Genomic DNA, 13,742 nt, shown 5'->3' on the forward strand with positions numbered 1-13,742 from the left:
GTTCTTGTTCTGATGACTGAAAGTAAAGGTGCTCTAACTTTGAGACAAGAGACTTTTGGAGCTTTTATATTCAGACACAAGACAACTGGAACTTTCTTGGATAAAAGATCCCTAATATTGAGTTGACGGATCATCTAAGACCTACAGTACCCTTATTCAGATCCCATCCCACCCTGAGACAGCCTTACTGATAATGGCATAGAACCATCAGCTCTCAATACTCACCTCTTTTGTAATCTTGCCATGCCCGTCAAAGTCGTACAGAGTAAATGACCATTCTTGTTTCTTGTTGTCTGTGCCTCCAAACTTCACCCCACACTCAAATTCCTGTAACCATAAACAATTACACATGATTTTGTTAATAAATCAAATACCACAGTGACTTACCCTGAATCAAATTAAACTTTCAAACATTGTTTATTGTTAATTTAAAACTTTTCACCACTTTTCTAATTTTCTGTAGGCATCCTCATGTAAACTTGGGTTTTATACTTCTTATTTCTGATAGAATTTTCTTTAATAACATCATTTCTTTTACAAGGATTGTTTTTGTTTTGTGTTGTCTTAAAGTCACCTGTCAATATTGTTTATCTACTACTAATGGCCTACTCTGTTCGTGTTTTCATTGGCTGTATGTTCATCTCCAATGGTAACTGACTGATGCTTACGTTTTAGTGCTACCTTACTGTAATATTTGGCATCACTTTTGGCTTATCAATTTGCCAAACTTTATGGTTTTTGGAACCTAAGCTTCAACACCAGCAAATGAAAAGTTATTCTTTTTGTTGATAAAATATGGGTAGAGTTATGACTTCTGTATATGTATACTGAAAGGATAGAGTCTGACTTTATCGGAGTTTGAACCCCATCAGCTTTGTCAAAGTGAAACAAAGGAATCTCTACCAATTAGGACCAAACAACAACTTCTTATCAGATAGAATATCCATATAGCTATCACCACAAAACACACAGCACACAGCCCCTGTCTCTGTACTGTAGTTCTCCCTGTTCATCAGTAGCCCAGAGGGTGAGGGACAGACTTTATTATGGCTCCTAGCACCCATCAGCTTCCTAACGAATGGGAGGTGATTATCCTCACCGAAATGTCAGATACCTGGACAAAAACATGAGATACAAGTCACATACCATTGGCTATCTCTGCACTATCAGACAGAGATATCTTTGGACAGGTAGAGGGGGTAGGAACTCGTGGTGGCCCAAACCTTATAGACAGCCACTGAAACCGTTAGTCATCACAGAGATATCGCACAACTCTTAAAGTGGAATGTGGACAATCCCGGAATACAGCTGTTACTTTACCTCTTAGTGGAGAAAACACCCATCCACTCACATCCAAACATCTCTACAAACAATCATATTCTAATATACATAACTCTTTGAAGATCACATTCCGAGACAGATGAAACTTTTATGTATGTACACCTATAACAATTTAATATCTTCTCCAAAGTTGTATTCCACATGTGCCAAGTAAATGTTAATGCTAAAATAATGTTCATTCTTATCTAAATATCAGCCAATCCCTCTACCCTAAATCTTTATACCCCACAAGCCCCCCCCCTGCCTTTATCTTTAAATTGTGATACCCAACTAGCCCCTCCCCGCCTGTACCCTAAATATTAATACCCCAGCAGCCCCTCTCTGTATGTACCCTAAATATTAATACCCCAGCAGCCCCTCCCTGTATGTACCCTAAATATTAATACCCCAGCAGCCCCTCCCTGTATGTACCCTAAATATTAATACCCCAGCAGCCCCTCCCTGTAAGTACCCTAAATATTAATACCCCAGCAGCCCCTCCCTGCCTTTATCTTTAAATTGTGATACCCAACTAGCCCCTCCCCGCCTGTACCCTAAATATTAATACCCCAGCAGCCCCTCCCTGTATGTACCCTAAATATTAATACCCCAGCAGCCCCTCCCTGCCTTTATCTTTAAATTGTGATACCCCACTAGCCCTTCCCTGTACCCTAAATTTTGATACCCAAGCAGCCCCTACCCTATACCTTAAATTTTGATACCCCAGCAGCTCCACCCGATATCCTAAATTTTGACACCACATCAGCCCCTCCCTATACCATATATCTTGATACCCAACCACCCTTCCATGTACCCTAAATCATGATACCCTATCAGCCTTTCCCATACCCTTGATATTGATACCCTATCAGCCTTCCCCATATCCTAGATATTGATTCCCTATCAGCCTTCCCCATACCCTAGATATTGATACCCTATCATCCTTCCCCATACCCTAGATATTGATACCCTATCAGCCTTCACTGTACCCTAGATATTGATACCCTATCAGCCTTCCCTGTACCCTAGATATTGATACCCTATCATCCTTCCCCATACCCTAGATATTGATACCCTATCAGCCTTCACTGTACCCTAGATATTGATACCCTATCAGCCTTCCCTGTACCCTAGATATTGATACCCTATCAGCCTTCCCCATACCCTAGATATTGATACCCTATCAGCCTTCCCTGTACCCTAGATATTGATTCCCTATCAGCCTTCCCCATACCCTAGATATTGATACCCTATCATCCTTCCCCATACCCTAGATATTGATACCCTATCAGCCTTCCCTGTACCCTAGATATTGATACCCTATCAGCCTTCCCTGTACCCTAGATATTGATACCCTATCAGCCTTCCCCATACCCTAGATATTGATACCCTATCAGCCTTCCCTGTACCCTAGATATTGATACCCTATCATCCTTCCCCATACCCTAAATATTGATACCCTATCAGCCTTCCCCATACCCTAGATATTGATACCCTATCAGCCTTCCCCATACCCTAGATATTGATACCCTATCAGCCTTCCCCATACCCTAGATATTGATACCCTATCAGCCTTCCCTGTACCCTAGATATTGATACCCTATCAGCCTTCCCTGTACCCTAGATATCACCACCCCCTTTTGATAACTCACAATAAAGAAGTATGTGAGTTGGAAGCTGGCCATGTGACATATGAAGAGCTGCAGTCATAGGGCGGTGTTGTGTAGTACAAAGCCAGATAGATTATTGTATTGTTATTAGAAACACAATACAAACTTTACAATCAAAGGACCAGATCCTTTAACAGGAAACACATGAAACAAGCGTGCATGTCATGTTAGAAGGATGATTGAAAAAATCTGGCCATTTTCCGTTTGTTTAAAAATGAAATGAGTGTTTGATTGTGATAATGTCAGGATTGTCTTCAAAGGGAGAAACCTGAGTGTTTAGAAAATATTACTTACAGCTAGGCAGCAGATGGGCACACCAATGAAACCCTATAAAATTCTTTTGAAATATGAAAATTTCCTGTGAAATGCATCTCCTTGAAATTGGTGACATAAAAGATAAAATTCTAGTTCTCATTACGGAATGAAATATATCAGTTATATCATCAGAGTAAAGAATGTGTAAATCTGCCCTTGTTTGTTTTATATAGATAACACCTTTAGCACTTCCACACATCTATATTGAGGGAACAAAGCATATAAATACAAATCATATTCATATTTAAGTAGCTCTTAGTTCTATTCCTCTGGGTCTCAAATATAAGGCCAAATAAAAAAATATGTCTGTTTAGGGTTACCTGACTGACCCTAATTTTTTACCCCCGACCCTAATTTTTTTTCCACTTTTCTACAATTTTTTTTTTTTTAAAAGTCTGGATTTTGATCTCAGACTACAGTTCCGGCCATCATTTTAGAGTGAAAGACACTAAATTTTTTTTTTTTAATTCTCCAGACCGACCAACCCTATTTTTTTTTGCCAATGTAACCCTAAACAGACATTTTTTTTGTGTCTAAGTGTGGGTAACTTGTAGGCTAGTAGTTTTACTCTGGGTACTGCCTGTAAATAGTGTTCTTCGGCTAACTTTCTGTGGCAATTTTGAGAACTTAATATTTCTTCATTCACTAAAACCACACAAACCTTAAAAGACCATAGGTTTTTATTGCACATAAGCACAATCTGACAATTATTTCCTCTGTCCACCAAGACGACAATTCTTAAAATGAACAATACTGGATGAAATACATAAACTAAAAAAACTCAGAATTTGCAGCCAAAAATTACTATGTATACATGTACAAATGACTCTAACACTCATGAGATCTGACAGTCATTACAAAGGTATTCACACGTCAGTAATGGACGGTACTAATGATATTGTAAGTACACCCGCATATATTTCTACAAAACCATTGAAACATTTACATTAAAACATCTCCAATTTAAAAAGCCATAAAGTCAGGCTAAACTGCTCTGTATGTTAGAACATCAATTGTGAAAACTTAAGAACCTGAACCAATGTGTAAGGACATATTTAGCACCTATAACACGACGTCATTAAACGGCCATTACGCACTCAACTATAATCAACACAATATTGGCGGAGTTTCCGATGTTGAAATGAAATATGTGGTAGCGATATGTGGCCATGATAATTATTCTGAATACTTTTACACATCAAAGTTAAGATAGAAGATATATGTGAAACAACCATCAATTTTCAATTTTTTAAAAAGATCTCACTTTCTACATAATGATTTAGAGGAAATTCCATCTTGCATAATCTTCCCTGGCATCCAGAGCTGTTTTTACAACATTCATTAAAGGTAACTTTGAGGTTTACCAACATTTCCGTAAATAATGCCATGAACAGATTGATTTAATAAAAGTGCAACTTGTGTACAGGAGAATGTGCTTTAAGAGTGGCCTAATGAAGACCAGGTAACATCAATATTACAGATGGGCTCAGCTGGATGGTCATGCAATGTGGCTAACGCTTATCTTGGTCAGAAATCTTCAGGGAGAATAAAGAATTCTACTTTATCCAAGAAGCACGAATGACACATGTGCAAGTGTGCTACATGTACCTGCACAAGTGTGTTATTGGTACATGTGCATGCATGAAAGTCCAATTTTAAAGCTCTTGATCATTACAGGAAATATACTCTTACTTTCTCTATCAAGAAGAAAATAATTCTCCTTAGAGACATGGAGATAGGCTTTGTGCTATATGTGTAAGGAAGGTATAAGAAAGATTGCTTCATGTCTTAAGTAATGTATGCTTTAAGCTCTGTGCAAGGAAGCCCTTTCAAAGGAGGTACATTTTAAGCTCTAGGTAAGTTAGGTATGCTTTTTAACTTTGTGTCAGGTAGATAAGCTTAAATATAAGCTTCCTTCAAGGAAAATATCTAAGTTCTGTGTAAGTGAGTTCTGCATCACACACTATGAAAGGGAGCTTGAGGTATGCTTAATTAAGCTCCCTTCAAGCTCTACATTAGCCGTAGGTTCTGTAAGAAAAGTGTTCATACTGTTGCCTGGTAAAGTAAGTGTGCTGAATGATCAGAGTTGAAGAAAGCGAGTCTAATCACAGATCTTGATCATCCATCACCTGGCCAGACACATCAAAGGCAGAATACCTGTCGTTAAGGTTCATCAGCACATAAAACAATTTCCTCACCGAAATCAATCAGTCACACGATCTAGATGTAAACACCTGATTGCCTGGGCGTGGGTCGGCAGAGCTCTCATCTCTATGTGTACACTGTTAATTAATGAATAAACAGCTCCGACAGAAGTTAATACCTGGATATACTAGAGCTATTTACCTGTCAACAACTACCTGTTTCTCCCATCAACAATTACAGGATATTTATACGCTGAAAAAATATTGTCTTAAATCTCCTACATTATCAGTAATATTTATAGTAAATTTCTGGATTCCTAATGCGCCAATATAATTATCAAAACTTAGTAAAGATGAGATTTAATGATTGTTCTCTTATAAATCAAGTTATTAAGAAAGGTACAACTATGGAGGAATATCAGCTAAAATCAACAACTTATGCATGTCTAGGTAAAACTATAGGTAGAGGTAATTTAGATACTAATCAATTTCTCATATAGATCATTAAGCTTCCCATGGTTGTGTCCATAGAAGGTACAAACTGTGCGCTACTTAGGGTCTTCACTGCATAGAATGCTCGGGTCATCATCATCATCATCAACCATTTTCGATTTTATCAACATCAAAGCATTCATTTTCGTCCACCTGTTTTACCGGCTTTGACAAAAGGAAATGCCTCATTTGTCTCGCTTTGTAAGATAATGGTATTTATAAACAGCTATAATCAAGCAAGTAAATGCTCTATTCGCACAGAATCAAAATACACAGCGACAAACAGCAAATTAAAGGTCGTTATACTGTGTGTATTGATTAATGTAGCACATATAAAAGACCAATAATCAATTAACGAGCTATGGCGATTATACTGCAATTACCTGATTTTCACACCTGTATTTATCTGATGCTGAGAAGATCTGAATAATTATTATTAAATATGAGGGGGAGGAGTGTCATAAAAAGCACTCACCCGTCCTTTCTTTAATGACGAAATCAAAAATTTATTGAGCATTATTGTAATCATGTATAACTGGTTAGGCATAAAATCATACATTATGGAATTATTTTTTCTATTTTAATTGCCTTCCTCAGGTACAATATTTTATAAATTTTCTAATGAAAACAAATTTCTGATTTTAAAATCTTAAAATATATATTTCATCACAAATTTAATGCTCCAACTTCTGCAACTTGAGATCAAAAGAATGATAACCTATTCCATCTATGTTATCTTGGGTTGTTCTGTAAATGTATAAAACCAACCCTCATTTTAAGCTTACACTATCAAATTTTTGAAAAAGTCCTGAAAGGTCGATATTAGTAGACCAGTTAGAGTTATCTTCTCATAATAAACTGACAGATGTAGAGGTCATACAGTGTCCACTCATTGGTGACACTGGTCAAGCTTTGATATTGGATGACCATCACAAAATCACATGCATAATATGTCAGTAAAACTGTTTGATGGGTCTAATGGTCAAAGTTTGTGGCCATTTTTTTTATGACATCCCTATGTTGGAGCCACTTTGTCCATCAAGTCCGTCTGAACACCAAAGATCTACAAAGGCAGGTCATGGTCGTATAAAAGGTTTATGTTGCTCTAACCATCCCATTCATATCACCATATACCTGTCAGCCTGACATATTCATGTTTCCGTTTTTAATTATTTCAATGTTTACAGGTAACGCTTGACCACAGTAAAGATATAACATACAGCTAAGTATAAGACGGCTAGCTTTGTCCACCACTAACCTAGTACATATATAGGCTTGGGACGGCTAGCTTTATCAACAACCAATCTAGTACAAGCTTTGGACAGCTAGCTTTGTCCACCACCAACCTAGTACAAGCTTGGGATGGCTAGCTTCGTCCACCACCAACCAAGTACAAGCTTGGGACAGCTAGCTTTGTCCACCACCAACCTAGTACAACCTTGGGACAGCTAGATTCGTCCACCACCAACCAAGTACAAGCTTGGGACAGCTAGATTCGTCCACCACCAACCAAGTACAAGCTTGGGACAGCTAGATTCGTCCACCACCAACCAAGTACAAGCTTGGGACAGCTAGATTCGTCCATCACCAACCTAGTACAAGCTTGGGATGGCTAGCTTCGTCCACCACCAACCTAGTAAAAGCTTGGGACAGCTAGATTCGTCCACCACCAACCAAATACAAGCTTAGGACAGCTAGATTCGTCCATCACCAACCTAGTACACGCTTGGGATGGCTAGCTTCGTCCACCACCAACCTAGTACAAGCTTGGGACAGCTAGATTCGTCCACCACCAACCAAGTACAAGCTTGGGACAGCTAGATTCGTCCACCACCAACCAAGTACAAGCTTGGGAGAGCTAGCTTTGTCCACCACCAACCTAGTACAAGCTTGGGACGGCTAGTTTTGTCCATCACCAACCAAGTACAAGCTTGGGAGAGCTAGATTCGTCCACCACCAACCTAGTGCAAGCTTGGGATGGCTAGCTTCGTTCTACCACCAACCTAGTACAAGATTGGAACAGCTAGCTTCGTCCACCACCAACCTAGTACAAACTTGGGACGGTTAGCTTCATCCACCACCAACCAAGTACAAGCTTGGGACAGCTAGCTTTGTCCACCACCAACCTAGTACAAGCTTGGGACGGCTAGTTTTGTCCACCACCAACCTAGTACAAGCTTGGGACAGCTAGCTTTGACCACCACCAACCTAGTACAAGCTTGGGACAGCTAGCTTCGTCCATGTAGTAACAGTTTAAACACTATGGATATTATTTCTGTCCCTTTCTCTCATTCTGCAGCTTCGTCCATGTAGTAATTAACAACTAAAAGATAATAGATATTTCTATCCCTTTCTCTTCTTATTCACTTTCATAATTACAAGAAATGATAGCATATTTGTATTTCCACATTTATCTACAAAACAAAAATAACCCATTTCTGACATTTTTATTATTTGATAATCTGATGAAATATATTGCTGTAAAATACTCACATAAGATCAAATTGTAAATAAATATCAAGGTTTAATTTTTTTTTATTAAACTGGTATTGCTAAAAGTTCTTCTGAATGTAGTACAGTGTTCACAATAGACCATGTCCTCTGAACCTCCTAGGAATATTTCGGGAGACAATTATTCCTAATTAAATTGATGAGACCAAGTTAACATTTATCGTGCTAATCAATTTTGATCAGAGTGCCCTAACATGGCTATCTAGGGAACAGATTTTATCCCAACAAATTCCTTCGGCCTTCAGGCTATTGATTAGTAAAATCCCCCTACAGCATGTAGTCTCTTTGATTATCTTAATCTTGTGGGTAAAAAGTCAGCCATTTTATAACTGAACTGTCCTGTATAGTACTGTGTTCTATGACACATGAACTGACACTGATCTTGTTTTATAGTTCATTTTCATCAATTATCAAACCTATCTGAAATCATGATTGATATATCAGTTTACATCACAAATGGGTTTTCCATTATTTTGTATTTCATACTGAAGAAACCTTATTTAATATTGCATTAAGTTTAAGGGTTACAATTTCCTATTAAGTAAATTTCACATAAGATTGAAAACAATCTCGAAAGAAACAGCTTTTAATTCATTCACTTTTATTTAATGAAAACCAAGAAATACTACAATAATATTGATATTATTGTGAATTCATATAGACTCTTTATAGGCATGTCCTGTTGTTCTGAAGTTAAATTAGTGTCAATGAATTCTACACCTATCCAGCTAACAAATGCAATGATACGACGATCTTCATAAAGACTTACCTCGATGTTTAATCGGTTGTCCCCTTTGTTATCTCCCTTTTCTCCTTTCTCCTTCTTGTCCAACTCTGCCTGATCGAATGCTAAAATTTTGCTGGCATCTGTGTCCATTTTTTGAGGCGGTAACTCAACTGAAAAAAACATGAATTATTACACGCCTGGTCCTAGCATGTCACAAACAAGGTAACATAACACCAATGTTAGAATTATATTGGCTCTACCACTCAAGGTTTTATCCCTCACGAATATGTCGAATATCGGAAATTCGAAAAAGGTGTGAGATTTCTCAACCAGAGGTATCAAGTGATTATTCATGCTGTTAAAAAGCATTACTCGAAAATAAAGATGACATGCAAACATCCTGCTGTTCTGGGTTTTCAAATTTCAAACGGTCTGCCTTCAGCAGCTGAACCTCAGACTGAGATGATGTTGGGGAGGAAGTTTGGTAAAATCAATAGCCCAATGTACAGCTGGGTCAACAGAGCAGAGGGAGGGGTTAGTGTAACAGCCAGTCCTACTGGGAATATTGGCTGGCCAGACTAGAGAGAGAGAAACTCAAATAGAATGTGGGTGTATCGCATTACCTCACAGTCATTCATCATTCCTCCAGCACCCAGAGAGAGGGGAGCAGCAAGTTATTAATCATTACCAAGGGGAGCATGTAGTTATTAATCCAGGATTTCACAAAAACTCTTCATAAGCATTCTTCTCAAATATAAAGAGTGTTAGGACCATAGAGCGAATGATTATAAAAGCCATAACAATCAGTTAATTTTAGAACTCTCCTTTTCATTTCCTTTTCTAAAAGCTAAATTTGTGACATCACAGGCATCTGTTTCCAGTTATGTCCCTTTGTGTGTTGTACGGAGCCCCGTCTGATCCTTTATTGAATTAGTATTTCCCATCTGTAATTGTATCTGTACCAGAAGTTGGATATATCAGACTCGACCACCTAAACACATACTCTGATAATAACAATTTTTATTTATATTGACAATACTAAACTCCCATGTCATCTAAAATATTAAAAAATTAATTATCAAAAGATACTTAGTGAAAAACTGTCATTTATAACCTTTGACTTAAATTCTTAAAGTTAAAAATAAAATATGAAGTAAACCATTTAATTCAACTCAGAGGACTTGATACCTAAACTGAATTTCTGTTAATGATTATAAAATTTAAGAACCTTAATATAGAATGATTTAGAAGTGTCATCCAATGATTAGAAATACTTCATAATTTCAATAATTGAATATTTGAAAAAAAAAAATTGATGGGGCACCAAATACAGTATAGGTAAATATGGTATCTTAATCATTTTCTGAAGACTAGAAATAAAGAAAACTGCTGATTACTACCGAATGTATGATTCATATGACTGCAGTAACTCATGATTATTTTCCAACCTTTATTAATACCGTACATTTTAAATTCCACAATATCATGAATGGTAAAACGAGTTTCTGTCATGTGTTAATAGTCTTGGTTCTTATTTTCTATTTTTTTCTGCATTTTGTGGGTGTGTATATCTATAAAAACAACAATTAAATCGTCCAGTTGGCCTGATGTAACATAAGTTCACACTGGTCTCTGATGGTAAAATTGCGTGATGAAACACATACGAGATAGTCCCCAAACAAAACAGGCTGTGATGTCGCTCATTTGAGTATGAACTTATCCTATATTCCATGTTCAAAGTAAATATTTTCACATAAAAAATATCATTCACAAAATGTGTTTTTGCAATTAAGCCTTAATCTCTTCAATGAAACATTTTAGTTATTTATGTTTCTATATAAAGGAAATTTTACAGGTAAGTAAACGATCGACCCCATACCTGTATTTTTACAATGAGAATCTCGTTAAGATGAGTGCATGAGGGTTTTACACACTATTCAACAATAAATCTCTCAGATTAACTCCTGAACACACCGTTATGTAACTAGACGGTATCTTAAACTTCAAAAGAATATACCCACAATCCTATCTTGAACATTAAACCATATACAGCTTTATTCTTTACAACTCACTCAGAGTCTATTTAAATGAATGAAAGCAAATAAATCAAGCCCTTTAACCATCGACTAAATGACTTGGACATGAAAGGTATCAATATTGCATGTTTACATAAAAATTTAGGTAAAAAGCTAAATCTGGAATCAAAATACATTTAGAATTATAAATAGTTTTTTTTTCACAATGAGATACCAAGCTGGGTCCCTTTATGGGAACCCAGTTATAAAATGGGCCTTATAAATTCTAACAGCTGTTAGGGTTATACTCACAAAATTTGAAAATGAATAAATAACAAGTCAATGCAGAAAAGGGATGAAATTGTTTCTAATACAATCATCATTTTTCAACTATGACTTACAGCATATGACAATTTAATAAACAGTTCAATTATTTTTATAAAAAATCTTTGATGCAAATGTAATTAAGAATGTTTGAAAATGAAATGACTATATTTAGCTTTAATGTGTCTGACCTTGCAGGCGTGACCTCATCTTTACATCCTTAGTAACATTAAGGGCACTGTGTGGGACGAATACACATTTTTTTGTGTGTTGTACTAAATTTACCATAAATCTGTCATAATTTTTCGAACACTGAGTACAGAAGTCGTTAAAAACATTTTAAACGCAGATCTATATCGTGCACCTGCATTTCAACACTTACAACCCCATTTACTACCACTATCAAGATACAGTGATGGCTGATGTGAGGGTCAAACTAAATTTTTAATTTATGACCACCATTTCTACATGTTTTTTTTTTTTTTTTTTACACATAGTTATAAGTTAACAGGTCAATATTCATGAGTGAAATATTTGTAATATTAAGTTAAATTATAAGATATTATTTTTTAACCTTGCCACTTGCTTACCAAAATGAAAATCAAACTTAATACCCAGAGGAAGAAGTTTTAGACAAGTAACTTGTCAAATCAGCCAATCAAAACGGGGTTCAAACTCGGGACCCAGAGGTCGAGGGTTAGTGTTTGGATACCTTATCCGCCTCCCTTCATACAATTAACTTGATTTAATTGCTGTAAACTCTGCATTTTGCATAGATACTGAATTACTGTACCAGGTTTGCATCTATAAACCGGAATTGATACCTATGATTATACCTATATACCATATGTTTAGTGAAAGCTCATTTTTTTTCACCTGCTTTCCTTATTAACAACATATATAAGGTTACTCAGCTGGCACCTGTATGTAGATAATTGGCCTATTGTTATAAGAATTAACCTACAACTAATCTGTCCGACCTTGGGTTAATTACCAAAGGTCAACTTTGTGTTACCTTACAATGAATCAGGTAACAATAAGAAATCTAATTGATTTTAAAGAGCATTTCAGAGCTGTGATATTATACTGGAACATTATTCAATTAACATAAAACAGATTCATCGATACAAAACTTTAAAGGGAAATAATCAAAAGTAGGACTGCCTCAAGGCTGTAAATGCATTGAACTTTTCGACATGAAATATTCTTTTACATAAAAGTTAACGGAGGTTCCCATCGTAAGAATATTATTTACACAGAGTAGAAAACCATCTGATTAATTGTGTGTCTATGTGTGTGATAGAAGTTTCTATATGCACTAGACTGTGCAGGTGCAGCGAGAGTAAAGATTATGTCCGCATGTCGTACATTCTTTTACTCACCTCGTAACGGCATACCGGTGGAATTGTCTTCTATACTAATTGATAATTCCTGCAAAGACATAAGACAATGGAGAGTATTAGTATGAGATAATCAGAAGGGCATGTAGAAGGCATGTATATACACATACAAAACAACCAATTAGTTAGATTAATTATCCACAGCCATTTATGCATTTACCGTCCAGATGTAAATATTCCATCGACAAGGTTAACACAATTATTCCTAGTGACGTTACCAAATTGTCTTTACACACAACTTGTCAAGGTTAAACAAATCTGAAATGTCCCACAACAGATGGCTGAAATATGATCAAATATATCATATACTTCTCCACCCAAATGTCAAAACACTTATAAAGGCAACATTTTAAAATTAGATTCATGACAAATGTCAGAAACTCAGAATCCCAGTTAATACTCTGGGTTAGAGGTGTAGTGTCCCTGCCAAGATTACAACTGATACCAGGGAATATTACCAGTTCTCGTGTTTCCTTATTTGAATAATGTAAATCTACAGAAAACTATATACTGAAATCCAAGGATTTCAGTTTGTAACCATGTAGAAAGCTTTAAAGACAGAAACCATGACCGAGTCACGTGCTTCCTATATATACTCAGCTCTTAATATAATCTCCACTCTCTCGATCATCTAGGTAGTTATATTACATAATGAGAATTATGATAAATTACATCAAATAAAATGCGGCTTCGTCATATTTTTAAATGTGATCCTTGATAAATTAATATTTCAATCAATTAAGATTTGAAAACATTAAAGAAGATATTTTCTTATAAAATTTTTTAAAACATTTTCAATTTAAGGATTTATTCTATACATTTTT

At 36.2% G+C, this 13,742-nt stretch overlaps 1 protein-coding gene across 6 annotated transcripts in view; it reads right to left on the reverse strand.

Moving 5' to 3' along the window:
* LOC138315501 (protein naked cuticle homolog 2-like) overlaps positions 1–13,742 on the reverse strand; it is a 43,087-nt gene that overhangs the window by 13,507 nt on the left and 15,838 nt on the right. For 5 of the 6 annotated variants that reach the window (XM_069256565.1, XM_069256566.1, XM_069256564.1 and 2 more), the window contains exons 2-4: positions 12,901–12,949; positions 9,222–9,349; positions 226–327 (exon numbers count right to left, since the gene is read on the reverse strand). In XM_069256565.1, the coding sequence (XP_069112666.1) occupies positions 226–327; positions 9,222–9,349; positions 12,901–12,949 (279 nt within the window). Of the gene's footprint in view, positions 1–225; positions 328–9,221; positions 9,350–9,551; positions 9,695–12,900; positions 12,950–13,742 lie in introns of those variants that run through there. The other variant, XM_069256567.1, reaches the window with a different exon arrangement.

Source organism: Argopecten irradians, chromosome 2 (assembly GCF_041381155.1).
Source record: "Argopecten irradians isolate NY chromosome 2, Ai_NY, whole genome shotgun sequence".
NCBI lineage: Eukaryota > Metazoa > Mollusca > Bivalvia > Pectinida > Pectinidae > Argopecten > Argopecten irradians.